Consider the following 16,358-nt stretch of genomic DNA (forward strand, 5'->3'; position numbering starts at 1 on the left):
CATGTTGGAATACTGCTCTGCGGCCCAGTCTCTGAAGGGAGGGGATCATGCTCTGCTTCAGTATGTCACAGTACATATTAGCATTCATGGTTCCCCAGTGAACGGTAGCTCCCTAGTGCCGGTAGCACTCATGCAGCCCCAGATCACGACACTCCCACCACCATGCTTGACTGGAGGCAAGACACACATTTCTTTGTACTCCTCACTTAGTTGCTGCCACACACACTTGACACCCTCTGAACCAAATAAGTTTATCTTGGTCTCATCAGACCAAAGGACATGGTTCCAGTAATACATGTCTGTAGTCTGCTTTCTTGTGAATCATCTTTAGAAGAGGCTTCCTTCTGGGACAACAGCCATGCAGACCAATTTGATGCAGTGTGCGGAATATGGCCTGAGCACTAACAGGCTGACCCCCCAGTCCTTCAACCTCTGCAGCAATGCTGGCAGCACTCATATGTCTATTTCCCAAAGACAACCTCTAGATATGACGCTGAGCATGTGCACTCTTTGGTCGACCATGGCAAGGCCTGTTCTGAGTGGAAACTGTCCTGTTAAACCACTGTATGGTCTTGGCCACCATGCTGCAGCTCAGTTTCAGGGTCTTTGCAATCTTCTTATAGCCTAGGCCATCTTTATGTAGGGCAACAATTATTTTTTTCAGATCCTCAGAGTTTTTTGCCATGAGGTGTCATGTTGAACTTCCAGTGACCAGTATAAGAGAGTGAGAGCGATAACACCAAATTTAACACACCTGCTCCCCATTCACACCTGAGACCTTGTAACATTAACGAGTCACATGACACCGAGGAGGGAAAATGGCTAATTGGGCCCAATTTGGACATTTTCAATTAGGGATGTACTCACTTTTGTTGCCAGCAGTTTAGACATTAATGACTGTGTGTTGAGTTATTTTGAGAGGGCAGCAAATTTACACTGTTATACAAGCTGTACACTCACTACTTTACATTGTAGCAAAGTGTCATTTCTTCAGTGTTGTCACATGAAAAGGTAGAATAAAATATTTACAAAAATGTGAGGGGTGTACTCACTTTTGTGAGATACTGTATCACGTCGATGGGTGGAAGGGGAGGGTGGGACGAAGGAAGGAAGAGTAGATCCTTTCTTTCCACCCAGCATTAACTTAAAATAAATAGCTGCAAAAGATATTGATAATTTGTTCTTTGCACTTGGAAATGCCTGCAATTCTGCCCCAGACAGTAAATAATCCCCATGGCAAGTACAATTAAAAGAAACCTCTACCAACAGAAATCAGCAGGTCACTATTTCATTCCTTCCATCTGTAAATGCTAGCTGCCTAGCTATCAAGCAGCTCCAAAACTTCACAGCCTTTACTGGCTGTCTGCTTGTTTTATGACAGTAATTGAGCAAGTGATGAAGCCATAGAAAGGCAGGCAAACAGCCTTTTTATGAGACAGGCAATGCTAGTAGCCTGCCCTCAATACTGTCTAAGTCACTGCCCAAGTGATACCTTCTGGGTTAATCACTAATGGAAAAAGAATGGGATGCCCAAACTTGATTTTCCTGGCCTGTCACTCCTGTTCTCTTTGGATAAGGCATGTACTAAGTGTGAAACATGCATGCTCAGCCCAAACAAGTGTCAATGTTTATATCTAGAAATGTATAAGTAGCTTTTATTAGCTGCCTTATCCTGACACAGGAACAGATATCTTGTTGTGATCAATACACATAGAAAAGAGGGGTCCTTTCTTTATGAACATGACTAATCGCCCATGTGGAGCCTCTCATGTCGGACCAGGCTTGATTTATGGGCAAAGCCTCTACCACAGTGTGGACAAGTGTACGGGTTGTCACCGGTGTGAATTCGTTCATGCTGCAGAAGATTTGCCTTATCAGTAAAGCATTTCCCACATGCCGAGCAGGAATAGGGCTTCTCTCCTGTATGCATCCGTTGGTGTTTTATGAGAAGCATTTTCCATGAGAAACATTTCCCACACTCAGAACAGGAAAACGGCTTCACCCCGGTGTGCCTCCTCAGGTGCGACATTAGATTTCCCCTCTGCGTAAAACACTGACCACATTCCGGACAGGAAAATGGCTTCTCGGCCGTGTGTACCCTTTCGTGTATAGCGAGATCAGACTTCTGCCGGAAGGACTTTCCGCATTCTGAACAAGAGAATGGCTTATCATCTACGTGAACCTTTTCGTGTCGGACAAGAATGGATTTCTGGGCGAAACATTTCCCACATACAGAGCAGGAGAATGGCTTCTCTCCAGTGTGGGTTCTCTGGTGTCTAATAAGGAGTGCTTTCCAGGGAAAATATTTCCCACATTCAGTACATGAATAAGGCATTTCCCCAGCATGAGCTGGCCGATGGGTGATAATGTTTGTTCCTCCCATAAAACGAGTTTTACTTACTCTATGAGGAGTGTGATGGGTGACAGGAGGTGAGCAGTCAGGAAGCAATCTACCATGTGTGGAGGGATCAGATAACAGATCTGTGGTGTGGAGATCTGGGGTAAGGGGGGCTTCTTCTGAAGAACTGGAGGCAATGCCGTCATCTGTTTCACCATCTGGAGAGATAGCGGTGCGTTTATCAGCAATATTCCTGACGTGTCTTCCATCTGGTGGAAATACGATAAGAACATTGGAAATAAGTACTCTGTACTGTATACCATCTTGTGTCTCTCTTCTGGCCCATGGAGAGTTCACAGCTCTCTAGATACTGAACAAAAACCTCCACAACCCCTAGAAAAAGTTTGCTTTTAGAATTATTGCTATAAATTTCCACCACAATTTCCCAGGAGGCCAATACATTTCTATGAATGTTCAGTGGGGGAGGGTTAATAGATCTCTAGGATATAAACCCTGCCCATTAAAGGGTGGATGTTAAGCAAAGTATCCTAGGTAGTAGGACATTTATGGCTTATTCACTTAATGCTCTGCTCCCCCTGTGACGCTACGGACCAGGGCATGCTGGGTCGGTGACGTAACAGGGGGCGGTGCCACCAGGTGACATCTCCAGTGGCCCTGCCCCTTAACTATTTAAGAACTATCACATGGCTGAGCAGGCAGATAGGAGCCTTTGGGTCTGGCGATGGTACTAGATGTTGTGATTGAAGATGGATTTACTATTTTTTAATAAAGGACTTGTCAAAAACTCATGTGTCCTTACTCTTTTTTTATACTTTTTTTGGTAAATGGGTAGGGGTACTATGTACCCCATACTCATTCACATGGGGGCGGGATCTGGGGGCCCCCTTTAAAAGGGGGCTTCTAGATTCTGATAAGCCCCTTATTTGCAGACTCCCACAACCACCAGCCAGGGTTGTGGGAAAGAGACCCCATCAACAGGGGGACAAGGTGCTTTGGGGTGGGGGGCATGTGGCCTGGTATGGTTCGCTCATGTACCCCTCTCCTGGCCTGCCAGGCAGCATGCTCGGATAAGGGTCTGGTATAGATTTTGGGTGGGACCCCATGCCATTTATTTTTAAGATTTTTAAAATGTTGGCGTGGGGGTTCCCCTCAAAATCCATGCTAGACCTGAAAGAACCTAAAATGGATTGGGGGGGGGGGGGGGGGGGCTTTCAAGCTGTTTTTTTCCCACACTTTTTTATTGTCGGCAATGTTTTCTTTTACATTTAGCTGTCAGCGGGGAACCCCACTGACAGCTGATGAGTCATCTGTTGTGAAAGAGGTGACGGCCGGATTCCCGTCCTGTTCCTTAACAAGTAACTAATATAAGACGCTGGTGGTTGCCTGCTTTAAAACTCGCATCTGAACTGCATCTAAATTGCAGCTGAACCGCTGAACAGCTGCTTTGGAAATTCACAGAGAAAACTGAGGGGAAATACGCACCAGACTTGTGTGAACCTAGCCTCTAATTTTTCCTCATAGCTGAACTAACGCCTCCATGCCTCTGGGTGATCCATGGCTGATCAGGGTTTTTTTTACACTAATAATGCTTATAACTGTGATGATCACTTTATAATCAATAGTGTTAGCTGTCATGAATGGTTTTCACTCATGAAAGCTTGTGGTCTGTGATTGACTATAGATAATCAAATAGTACAGGGTGCTATGATTGGCCCAGGTACTATGTGATAGCTGTGGGCCAATCACAACATCACAACACTAAGCAAAACAGTTATGAATGGCAACATTCTAATCATGTGATTGCTATGACCAATAATAGCAAACAAATGATACCCTGGCTGCTCACAGAAGCTGGGTACCAAGCACCCTGATCCATAAGACAGTAAATGTACTGTGACAGGGAGGCAAGTGGTTAAAGTGCACAAAGTGATAGTTCATTGATGTCTCCATGCAACAACACAGTGTGTTGCACTACTGTGCAGTGACATGCAGTGCCTACCTGTGCACTACGCAGCTCAATGCACCACACCACTTGGCTGCATTTTAGTGCAAACAGGGCACATAGAAAGCATTTTTTTTTATGTGCCCTAGTGGTGATTGGTGTTTATCCAGTGCGGAAAAATTCCAGTCACTGCACTATGGGGTTGGTTTACTAAAGGCAAATCCACTTTGCGCTACAAGTGCACTCAAAGTGCACTTGGAAGTGCAGTCGCTGTAGATCTGAGGGGAAGCTCTGAAATGAGGTAAAGCTCTGCTGATTTTATCATCCAATCATTTGCAAGCTAAAATGCAGTTTTTTTTTATTTTCCTTGCATGTCCCCCTTAGATCTACAGCGACTGCACTTCCAAGTGTGCTTGCAGTGCAAAGTGGAGTTACCTTTAGTAAATAACCCCCTATGTGTGAACAAGTCCTTTAGGTTTTCTGAAGGTAAAAAAACATCAATTGCTTCTAGAAATTCCATTTGGATTACCTTCCTAATGGAATCCAATGATTTTCTTTTACCTTCTATAAGAGTTTAATAGAGGCTGATGGCCCCACTACATATTTTCACTCCATTACTGTCTACTGACAGAGGAGGGGGGAGAAGAAGAGATTGTTGTAGTGACTGAATCTGGGACTCTTCTCTGGATTTACTATTAATTACTCACCTGTGCTGATCTTTGGAGGAATTTCCTTACACAGCTCATCACCCCTTACATATGTCTCTTCATCATCTATGCCTTCCACCTTTATAATAATCAGGTCTTCAACCTAGGTAAGTCAAAAAACACAAAAATGTCTTGTTTATCGAATACGTTTACACATATTAATATCCACTCGTATTTTCAAAATGAGCTTGTTAACCTCCCTGGCGGTATGATTATTTCTGATTTTAGGTGCTGAAAGCGGTACAATTATTTTGCACAGAAATTTGGCGTTTTATATTGTAGGCCTGTAATTCTTAGGAATAGTTCACTTAAATCTGTCCAAACAAGAGTCTAGTAGACATCCCGGGTATGATAAAGTTTGAAAAACGAAATAAAAAATTATAATATAATAAATAACTATAAATAATTATAACAAATAATAATATAATAATAATAAAAAATATATAATAATGTAATCAAATCAAAAACACTGAAATTTGCTCAGTTGCAGAATTTTAGCTTTCGTTACTTTTAGTGTTTGATGACGGATCTCCCCACAAATCACTATCGCTCAATTCTGCAAGTGATTCTAATTTATTATCGCTTTTTTCTAGCTGCTCTAAAACCACTTTTGATGTAAAGAGACAGTTTTGGTTGCTATGGACAATCTCCAGTTTCCTGGCAGAAAGAACAGTTTTATATATATAAAACTGCATGCAGGACACTGGGCAGACCACTAGGGACAAAGGGGATGTGTAATTATTTGATACAGTACTGTAATCTGTAAGATTACAGTATGCTGTATCTATACTGTGTGTTTCACTTTTGAATTTACCGCCGAACTCCGTCACCGTGCATCGCAACGCTCGCAGGGAACGGAGCTCGGCACTGTGAATCGAGCGAGACACAGCGGCTCGCCGATCACAGCGGGGAGACATCGCAGGATCCAGGGGACAAGGTAAGTATGCTCTTCCTGGATCCTGCGATGCAAGCCCGAGTCTGGCTCGGGGATACCGCTTTTGGTATGAAAAATCCAACCCGAGCCAGACTCGGGAATACCGCCAGGGAGGTTAAGCAATTACTTAGAAGAGCTTAATGTTATCATTTCAAGCTGAACTCCAGGCAAACAGCCAAATACACAGTTAACACATATATGAGAGCTGTTTGTCCATCCAGTCCTGAGCTTTACATAGATCCGGCTCCTTGTGCACGTTCTCCTTCCCTATTTCTGAGCTCTGCTCTACAGGGACTTCGAAAAGCAGGTACTTACACTACTAGCATTTAAAAAAAATATTTTAAAGTATGCATTGTTAAATGCAGAGCTGAATTAATTCTTGTCTTGGCTTTTCAGTGCCGGTGTCTTGTCAAATACAGTCCCCTATCATATAGTGTCCTCCCTGTACTGCGCAGGCGCAGTACGGAGGACAAATGAGACGCTGAAAGTCTCCGAAGTTTAACAGCTGATCATCAGCTGTACACGGCGCCTGCGCTTTTATTCTCACCCTGTGTCCAGGTTCATTCCCTACTATCCAAGTGGACATAGAGTGAGAATAAATAGTTGCCGAGCGCAGCGAGGCCGTGCCCGAAGCGTGGCGAGCGAAGCGAGCCCGCGAGGGGCCCTCTTACACAGCCATCGCTAAGAAGTGCCGAAGCGCCGTGTACAGCTGATGGTCAGCTGATCAACTTCGGACACTTTCGGCATCTCCTTCTGCTCCGTACTGCGCAAGCGCTGCGCCTGCGCAGTACGGAGCGGACACTATCCGATAGGAGGACAGTATATGTCAGAACACCGGAAGCACTCATGCAGCCTCAGACCATGACACTCCCACCACCATGCTTGACTGTAGGCAAGACACACTTTTTTTCGAACTCCTCACTTGTTGCCGCCACACACACTTGACACCATCTGAACCATTAGGGGTGTAATCACTTTTGTTGCCAGCAGTTTAGACATTAATGGCTGTGTGTTGAGTTATTTTGAGGGGGCAGCAAATTTACACTGTTATACAAGCTGTACACTCACTACTTCACATTGTAGCAAAATCTCTTCAGTATTGTCACATGAAAAGATCTAATAAAATATTTACAATAATGTGAGGGGTGTACTCACTTTTGTGAGATACTGTATTTATTTACTGTAAGCTTTACAGCCTGACCTTTGTATTGGCCTTTGTATATATTCCCCCTTCTTTTTCGAGAGATGTTCTGCAGATCCTGTTGTCCTACCTGCCAGATAAACCTGACCTCCCATTGTTGATAATGAGGGACTTTAACTGTTATCTTGACCCTACTTGAGATAGACACCCTCTGCTCTCAGCCTTGGGGGACCAGAGGTAAGGTTCCTGGGAGATTACTGTCAGAGGTGGAGCTGCTGGATTTATGGCGCTATAAATTTCCCCATACTAAGCAAGTTTCTTGTTTTTCTAAGACCCATTTATCATTATCTCGGATGGATCTTTGTGTGGGCAATGTGGAGTGCAGGATCATTCCCCATTGGTGTTGAAGCTTTTCACCCGTCCTCCGACAGACCTCCCTAGACTACCTTGGAAACCTAATGCCTACTGGCTATAGTTGTTTCCATCTCTTGATCACATTGTACAATAAATAACTACCTTTTTTCTAAATCATGCCTATGTTCAAAAACGGGAGATGTTTAAGGTGTTCCTTAGAGAGCTTATTATAGCTGAGATGCAGGCTGTGAAGAAATGATCATCTGAGTTATTTTCTCATGTGGACGATCAAGTGCAGCAATATGAACCTGCTTATATTGTTCACAACACTGATTCCGCTTCAAAGGCCTTGATGTCGGCTCAGGATTCTCTGGACCATCTACATACCTCCGCTGAGGAACATAAATGCTTTTTCAATAAGGTCACCTTCGAGGAGAGAGAGAAAACCACTCGCCTTTTGGCCAAAATTGCCCAATCCTAACAGGCCTCTCTGGCCATAGGTGTTAATTCTAGCAAATCTGGCAGGATTGGTAATGCCCCTGATTTAATTAATTCTTCTCTTTTAAATCTGCCTGGAGTTCAGTTTTAATAAGACCCTCAATTCCAACTACCTGATCATCCTGAGAATGGTCGTGGTTTTCTTTTGTAGAATCCCGGGAATACAGAGGACGGGGACATCTCTCTGGGGTATTTTTGTCACTGGATCCATCTGTAGGAAATACACACACTGACTGAATATAATTACTCTAGGTCTTTATATTGGGGAATATGTTTACTTAAGAGGATCTATAGTACTCTTGTCCTCTTACCAGCTGATATGAGAGGCAACGGGTTCTCCATTATTGTGCCTTTGTAGAGATCCTTGTGTCCTTCTATATACTCCCACTCCTCCATAGAGAAATAGACAGTGACATCCTGACACCTTATAGGAACCTGACACACACAATCACAGTGATCATCCGGACACATCCCTTCTGTTACTGGATAATGTCCCATATCTCCCATAACCACTCACCTCTCCCGTCAGCAGTTTAATAATGTTGTCGATGACTTCTAAAATCTTTTTCTCTTTGTTTTTCTCCACTATTAGGGAAGGAGGTAGAAGTTCCTTGGTGGGGCCCTGGCTCCTCTTCCACTGCGCTGATGCATAGGGATGGAAGCTGGTTGTCATACACTCACAGGCTGTCTTTTTTACTACTGTGTAATCCTGGACATTCAAAATAAAGAACATAATGAACAGTGGGAAAGTGATAAGCAAGATAATACTGCTGATGGGTGGGCAGGACACAAGTTTTCCAAAAGGATAGCTGAGATAGATAAAAAAATATTTGGGCAAAAAAGATGGAAATCATAGAAAAACAGGAGGATCTATAGTACTCTTTCCTCTTACCAGCTGATATGAAACAGGACAGATGCAGAATGAGAAGACAAGACCTACCAATGGGTGAAGGCAGCTGAGTTACCAATAAGAAGTGTGGATTTAGATAACAGTGACCAACAAGACCCATACAGGTAAATGAGACTTATCAATGGGTTAACTGGAGGCATAAAGCCAGAGGAGACTGACCAACAGGAGAAAGAGGAGAATAACCAATGGAAGGTATACAGAACAGGAAAATGACCAATAGTAGGTGTGAAGAGAATGAAGAAAAGAAAGCATAAAGAAAGAGAAGACTTGCCAACAGTAGGCGCAGGGGACTGACCAATCGGAGGAGTGAAGGAAAAAACAACTAACAGTAGGAGTGAAAGAGGAGAAGAAGAGGAGAATGACCAATGGAAGACATAAAGAAAAAGAGAATGGCCAAATGGAGGTGTGAAGGAAGAGAAGGTGTTCAGCTCAGGAGACTGATTAATGGGAGGAGTGAAAGAAAAGACAACCAACCAATAGAAGGAGAGAAGGAAGGGGAGACAAGGAGAATGACCAATGGTAGGAGCAAAGGAAAAGGAGACTGACCCATGGGAGGAGTGAAGAAAGAGGAGGGTGTGAGAGATGAGGTGTCAGTAGGTCATTCCTAGAATCCCTCACTTCTCCAGTCATATTATTAAAAGTCATAAGAGTGAAGTCATACAAGGCGTCTGGAATTAATCACATCTTCCTTCAGGTCTGCATTTTATTATTATAGATTGGAGTAAGGACAATGTGACATTTCCACAATCCCTCTTACCTCTCCGGTCAACAGGTAGATAATCTCCATGGTGAGGTTTAAGATACTCTTTGTCATTTTCTTCCTTTCTTTGTATATTCTCTCGGTCAATATCTTTCTTTCCTGGTCCATTCTATTTGGATCAGTCATGACTGAGAAAACAAACTCTGGTACCTATGAAAGTACCTCCTGGTGAATTTTCAGCAAATCTAATCAGGTAATTCAACAAAGCATGATAAAAGAAGAATTATGAATAAAAGCATATACAAGTGCATCTCAAAAATTTAAATATTAAAAAGTTAATTTATTTCAGTAATTCAATTCAAAAAGTGAAACTCATATATTTTATATAGATTCATTACACACAGAGTGATATATTTCAGGCATTTCTTTCTATTAATTTTGAGGATTATGGCTTACAACTAGCGAAAACCCAAAATTCAGTATCCTAGAAAACTAGAATATTACATAAGACCAATAAAAAAAAGGATTTTTAATACAGAAATGTTGGCTTACTTTTGCATGAATTACTTCATCAATGCGGAGTGGCATGGAGGCGATCAGCCTGTGGCACTGCTGAGGTGTTATGGAAGCCCAGGTTGCTTTGATAGCGGCCTTCAGCTCGTCTGTATTGTTGGGTCTGGTGTCTCTCATCTTCCTCTTGACAATACCCCACAGATTCTCTATGGGGTTTAGGTCAGGCGAGCTTGCTGGCCAATCAAGCACAGTAATACCATGATCATTAATCCAGGTATTGGTACTTTTGGCAGTGTGGGCAGGTGCCAAGACCTGCTGGAAAATAAAATTAGCATCTCCACAAAGTTGGTCAGCAGAGGAAAGCATGAAGTGCTTTAGAATTTATAGGGCTATGGGCTGACTTTGGACTTGATAAAACACAGTGGACCAACACCAGCAGATGACATGGCTCCCCAAATCATCACTGACTGTGGAAACTTCACACTGGACCTCATGCAACTTGGATTCTGCGCTTTTCCACTCTTCCTCCAGACTCTGGGACCTTGATTTCCAAATCAAATGCAAAATTTACTTTTATCTGAAAAGAGAACTTTGGACCTCTGAGCAATAGTCCAGTCCTTTTCCTCCTTAGCCCAGGTAAGACACTTCTGACGTTGTCTCTGGTTCAGGGGTTGCTTGACACAGCTATCAAGTCAGCAGTCTTCCCCATGATTGTGTAACCTACTGAACCAGACTGAGAGACCATTTAAAGGCTCAGGAAACCTTTATAGGTGTTTTGCGTTAATTAGCTGCTTAGAGTGTGACGCCATGGGGTTGATTTACTAAAGGCAAATAGACTGTGTCCTTTGAAAAGTGCAGTTGCTCCAGAGCTTAGTAAAGGAGGTAAAGTTTCACTTTGCAAAGAGCATACAATCACGAACAAGGTAAATTAAAAAAAAAACATAATTTTTGCTTGCACATGATTGGATGATAGAAGTCAGCAAATCTTCTGCTCATTTACTAAGCTCTGGAGCAACTGTACTTTGCAAAGTGCACAGTCTATTTGCCTTTAGTAAATCAACCCCTATGAGCCTACAATATTGAACCTTTTTCACAATATTCTATTTTTCTGAGATACTGAATTTTGGGTTTTCACTAGCTGTAAGCCATAATCATCGAAATGAAAACAAATAAATGCTTAAAATATATCACCCTGTGTGTAATGAATCTATATAATATACACGTTTCACTTTCTGAATTGAATTACTGAAATAAATGAACTTTTTGATGATATTCTAATTTTTTTAGATGCACCTGTATTTGGTTAGTGACCAATGTGATCACTTTACATACATACATGTTTATTTAAAACAATAAACTATTAGAGTTTACAGTCAGTATGCAGAATCATCAGAAGTAGGCAAGAAATAAAGTACCATACAGCCCTTCATACATAATATCATCACAGAAAAAACTGAGGCTCCATAGGGCCCAAGTACTGTACATGTGAAGAAACCCTACATCTACATTAGACATGGCTAATGTCTATCTATGGCTATCCGTGGCTGAATAGTCGATGCCTTTCCCAACCGCAGTTGCCTAAGAGAAAATGAAATAGGTGTATCCGAAAGGCCAAACCATACTTGTCCCAGCTAAATATCTATGGAAAGAAAGCAGCCCCTTATGGAAAGGGTCGATGAAGTCAGAGCACATGCAAACTGAAAAGAGGAAGAGTCATGTACATACACATTATTAAAACTGAGCTTTTCTTATGCTCACAAATCTCAAACTCTCCCTATCATTTTTAGAGCAGTGGTTTTCAACCATTATGGCCAACACACTCCTCCAAAAGTCAGTCACCCCCAAGTTACATAGTTACATAGTAGGTGAGGTTGAAAAAAGACACAAGTCCATCAAGTCCAACCTATGCGTGTGATTATGTTCTTTAGCCATGGAGTGTCTTGTTGTGTTTTACATAATCCCCAAGTCCAGGTACTCCCTAAAAATGTATAATCTCAAAAGCTATTTTAGATAGGTAATGTTAGCCATGACAATTGTTCCCTAACTTCACCCTCCTACTGCCATGCACTTCAACTTTTTTGAAATTTTTTTTTTTTTTCCTTTAAGCCGTAAATTCTTCAACTCTCTGTGGTATCCTCTCTACTGATGTCATGCAAAGTTAGGAGAATATTCAAAAAAACGGAATCCCTCTGCTGCATTCATCTTGTTCCAACACTGAAAGCTGACCTAAAGGATCTGTTTTTCACTGCAAACACTTATGCACGTCAGGTGATATTCAGTTGTCCTTTGTTGATGCCTTCATCCTTAATCAGCTCTGTGTGTCGAACCCCGAACATATTTCACCCAGCATATACCATGTAGCTTCTTTGCTCGATGAATGAAAATACGTTCTTTGAAGAGTCAGATTGTTTAAAATGGAGCAACGAGAGGAAGCCATCATGTATGTATCAAGAGCTTGTTAGCAAAACAGAAATACTCTATGAAAGAAAAAAAAAAAACACAGATTTATGGACTATGTGGCCTTAGCTTTCGTAGATTCTAGGGAATGATGCGTGTACCTTAGGGTCCAAAATAGTTTTACTGGAGCCAACATGGCTGCATGCATGTGGTAGTATCCTCGCCCACTTCCACCGACAGGAAAAGTGCAAAGCTATAAAGAGTTAATGCCCACACAACAACCCATTCCTAAAGTTAATTCTAAGGGCCCACTATATGGCTGGGCTCCAGCTAATGGAATTGCTGCATGTTCGACCTGCAGTATCTGGACATCGTGAACATTGTGGGCACCTTACACGGAGATGTCAGCCAACATGACAGGGAGGGCAGCCAATCAGGTCCTCTCATGGCGTGTCCATTCAGCAGTACTGATGGGCTTAGTAGTCCTCATTACAGCTGTCTTTGGCAGGAAGGCAGAAGCCTACACACATTCTTATAAGATGGAATTTCCTTAAGCGTCCCACCCTAGTAGCTACTTATTGGTCTACCACATGTATGCTGCCATGTTGGTGCAAGGACAACAGAAAATTGTATCAAATTATTACCATGATTTTCCTTTCCTGGGGCCAATCCATGACAGCATACTGAACCCACCAGTTCGTTCCTATGGCTGTACAGGGAATAGGCTGTTGTGTGGGCATTAGCTCTTTATAATTTTGCACTGATCCTGTGAACTGAAGTAGATGGGGCTACTACCACATGTATGCTGCCATGGGCTGGCACCAGGAAAGGAAAATTATGGCAAGTATTTGACACAATTTTCTAATTTTTTGCAAAGAGAGAGCTTTTTTTATCTAATTGGGCTTGTGTTAGCAAAGCCCTAGGCTAGCCTTATTTATGTGGACTGTTGGATGAATACTCTGGTACTTTAGGACACCAGCACTACCAATGCAGTAAGCGTGTTGGTCTAGAAAGCCTCAGATAATTTTCTATAAGGTGACATTGTGTGGTTATACTCTTTAGAAGGTAAGGTTGGGGGGTTACCAGGTGAAGAACGGTAAATAAGCAATCAGTCAAGAGCCCGAGTCTTCATGTCATCTTATGTATGGGCAGTTAGACATGTAGCGACCTAACTAGACATAATGTTGCCCCCTTGAAGATCTGTTCCTCTCAATTTGGCCCACAGTTTCTTCTGTGTTTGTCATGCCTGTCTGTCAGGGCTGGGCTCAGCCCTTCCTTCTCTGAGCTGGCCGCTCAGCTGTCAGCTAACTGCCAGCTTCTATCTCTCCACGGGTACTCAGCTGTTGATGATATCCTGCTCATCACTCCTGCCTACTTAAGCTGTTCAGCCCAGTGGATCTCTGCCTTCGCCCTGGTCAACATCACAGAGACGCTCTCCTGCATTCCTGTTAAAAGACTTGCTTGGCTGACATCCCTTCTGGCTCCAGATCCTGCTTGCTGTTCCACTACATTGATCCCTGACTTCTGGCTTGGCTGACTATTCGTTACAGTTACTGAACTTTGGCTATGTTTTGACTACGTTTGTTCTTTTTATTTTTATTATCAAACAAGTGTGATTTAACTGTACTTCTGTCTCGGTCTGATTTCGTGGTTTCTGACGCTGTCCTAAAGAATCCAGCAGCATAAACTCTTTACCTGGGATTCCTGGCCCTCCTACCCACTGTACCTCTTTATAAGGGTCTCATATGACTGTGAACACCTGCCGCTCAATAGATGGGAATGGATAGTCTGATCGGGTCTGCCTTTACATATACCTCACATATTCCTAGTAAAGGGACTATCCTCAGGTGATACACAGAGATGAAACAACATAAGGAACAGAGCTGGGGCTGTCAATCAGCTGGAGCTCCCTCCCCGTCACCTTTTGTCTCTTGGTGTCAGGAAAACTTGTCAAAAGTGACACTTAGTGCTCTGGATTAGACAAGTACACACTATAGAGGGATATGCTTTGTTAATTTTTCATGTCTGAGGTCTACAACCCCTTTAAGGGGAACTTGATCTCAGTATAAATGAGATGTAAACTTGCCTGTTCATGCAACTGGAATGATAAAATTTGGTTTCAGCCTAAATGCACAAACAACAACACGCACCCCTCAGAGTAAGCTTGAGACAATACCCACTGGCTCATTGCCAACCTATTACGCAATATCAGTAGCAGCAAGCCCACTAAAACAAACTTTCATTTAAAGCTAAACTCCAGGATAAGCCAATGTTTTCTAAACACAAGAGTTACGTGTACTCCTCCTTGAATCTTGGTGTGCTTTGCGTATTTCTTCTAGATCTGTGCCACTTTGCCTCTGTGCAGGAGCTTCCTGTAAAAAAGACCAGTCACTGCTGCTCTCTCTCCTTGTGTAGGGTGACTGGTCTTGTCTCCGCCCCCCTCCTGAAGTTTTCTGCAGGCTGCCTGTAGTGGGTGGAGCCTGCTGGGTCCCTCCCATAGCTCTGATCTCTGCACAGGCTATGCACAGCACAGGGATGATGTCACTACTGCTACTTTTACAAGGTAATCGCTAGGTTTACAAAGATATTTGGTGCACATAACATCGATTTATATCCTTCGTGGCTTTTCAGGAATATATTTAAAATGAAAGTTTATGTGCCCGGAGTTCCGCTTTAAAGAAGCTCTGCTCATAGCTTGCATTCTGTAGTAAATATGCCCAAGCAACCTTCTATGTACAAAAACAATCCTAAAAAATCTCAGGATTCTAATGCATTTAGGAACTAGGATATACCTTTTGCAGATGCCCCAGCTCACTCACTCACTGGCTGTACTGTAGAAGTAAATACACAATGGACAAAGCAGAAGTATGTAGCAGCTGTAGTCAGTCTCTTTCCAATTTCAGTTTTATGGACCACAACAAGATGGCTCCAGCTTAGCTTCCAATAATGTGCACTACAACAAAATGGAGATCAATCTCTCTAGTACGGGTCCTCGCAGGAACCAGTTTGCGCAGACACTCTACGTGGCGCCAGTGTAAAGAATGCGGACATTAGCCAGCAGAGGGCGCAGGTCGGCGCTCTCCTTCTCGTGTTCCATAGGTAATACTGGTTCAGTCCCCTCCGGGAAGTGCTACAGTGTAGTGATACATAGTAGTGAGACAACTCTTTGAGACGGCCATTTTTTTGTAGCACGCATCTTACAAACTTCCTTAAAAATGTGATAATTAATAGCTCTAATATCTAAGCTTGAACTAGTTTTCCTAAAAGTAGGTCGGAGTTCTAAATATTGTTTATTTTTTTGTTATAGCAATAGGTGTCTGAAGCTCGGCGGCCATTTTGTTGTATACCGGAAGAAAAAACAAACAGTAGAAGATAATCCTCCTGGTGTGGGAAAGAGGCTGGTGACACTATGCAGATTAAGAAGGAGCAGGTAATAATGGCTTGGGGTTATGAGATAAAGGGGACAGAAGGGGGCAACCATGTCACAGTGATAGGTGACAACATTTAGACATTGCCTGGAATAGTGGACATCTGGTGTCACTGCTGCTGGCCACTAAGGATGAGCTCAGGCGTGTTCGCACAGCCCACGTGCAGAGCCCACCAGGAATTCGGCACTGCGCTGCGCTAATCACAGGCAGTGAGACATTGTCCCGATGCGTGGCTGCAGAGATCAGGAAATGTCTCACCACCTGTGATTAGCGCAGTGCCGACTTCCTGGTGGGCTCTGCACGTGGGCTGTGCGAACACGCCTGAGCTCATCCTTAGTGGACACTCTTCATATATCAGCTGTAAGAAATGACATTATAGTTCCATCGACCTGTTAACGCTGCAGGCTGTCGGCCTCATGTCTATAGGTTCATGCCTGGGGGATTTATTAGACTACAAGAGGAATTCCATTATTAT

The 16,358-nt window shown here is 43.0% G+C and overlaps 1 protein-coding gene across 3 annotated transcripts; it reads right to left on the minus strand.

Moving 5' to 3' along the window:
- Window positions 1–999: 999 nt before the first annotated feature.
- Window positions 1,000–15,559, minus strand: LOC141106527 (oocyte zinc finger protein XlCOF7.1-like). Of its 3 annotated transcripts, none has more exons than XM_073597365.1 (7): window positions 15,248–15,559; window positions 9,603–9,755; window positions 8,453–8,644; window positions 8,247–8,370; window positions 8,049–8,146; window positions 5,009–5,111; window positions 1,000–2,607 (listed from the first exon to the last, which is right to left on the minus strand). In XM_073597365.1, exons 2-7 carry the CDS (start codon window positions 9,729–9,731, stop codon window positions 1,745–1,747), a joined length of 1,509 nt encoding a protein of 502 aa, XP_073453466.1. In that variant the 5' UTR covers window positions 9,732–9,755; window positions 15,248–15,559; the 3' UTR covers window positions 1,000–1,744. The 3 variants fall into 3 exon arrangements, with proteins under 3 accessions (XP_073453466.1, XP_073453465.1, XP_073453467.1); XM_073597364.1 differs by having other exon boundaries at window positions 8,049–8,164; XM_073597366.1 differs by lacking the exons at window positions 8,049–8,146; window positions 8,247–8,370.
- Between the last annotated feature and the right edge of the window lie 799 nt (window positions 15,560–16,358).

Source organism: Aquarana catesbeiana, linkage group LG08, assembly GCF_042186555.1.
Source record: "Aquarana catesbeiana isolate 2022-GZ linkage group LG08, ASM4218655v1, whole genome shotgun sequence".
NCBI lineage: Eukaryota > Metazoa > Chordata > Amphibia > Anura > Ranidae > Aquarana > Aquarana catesbeiana.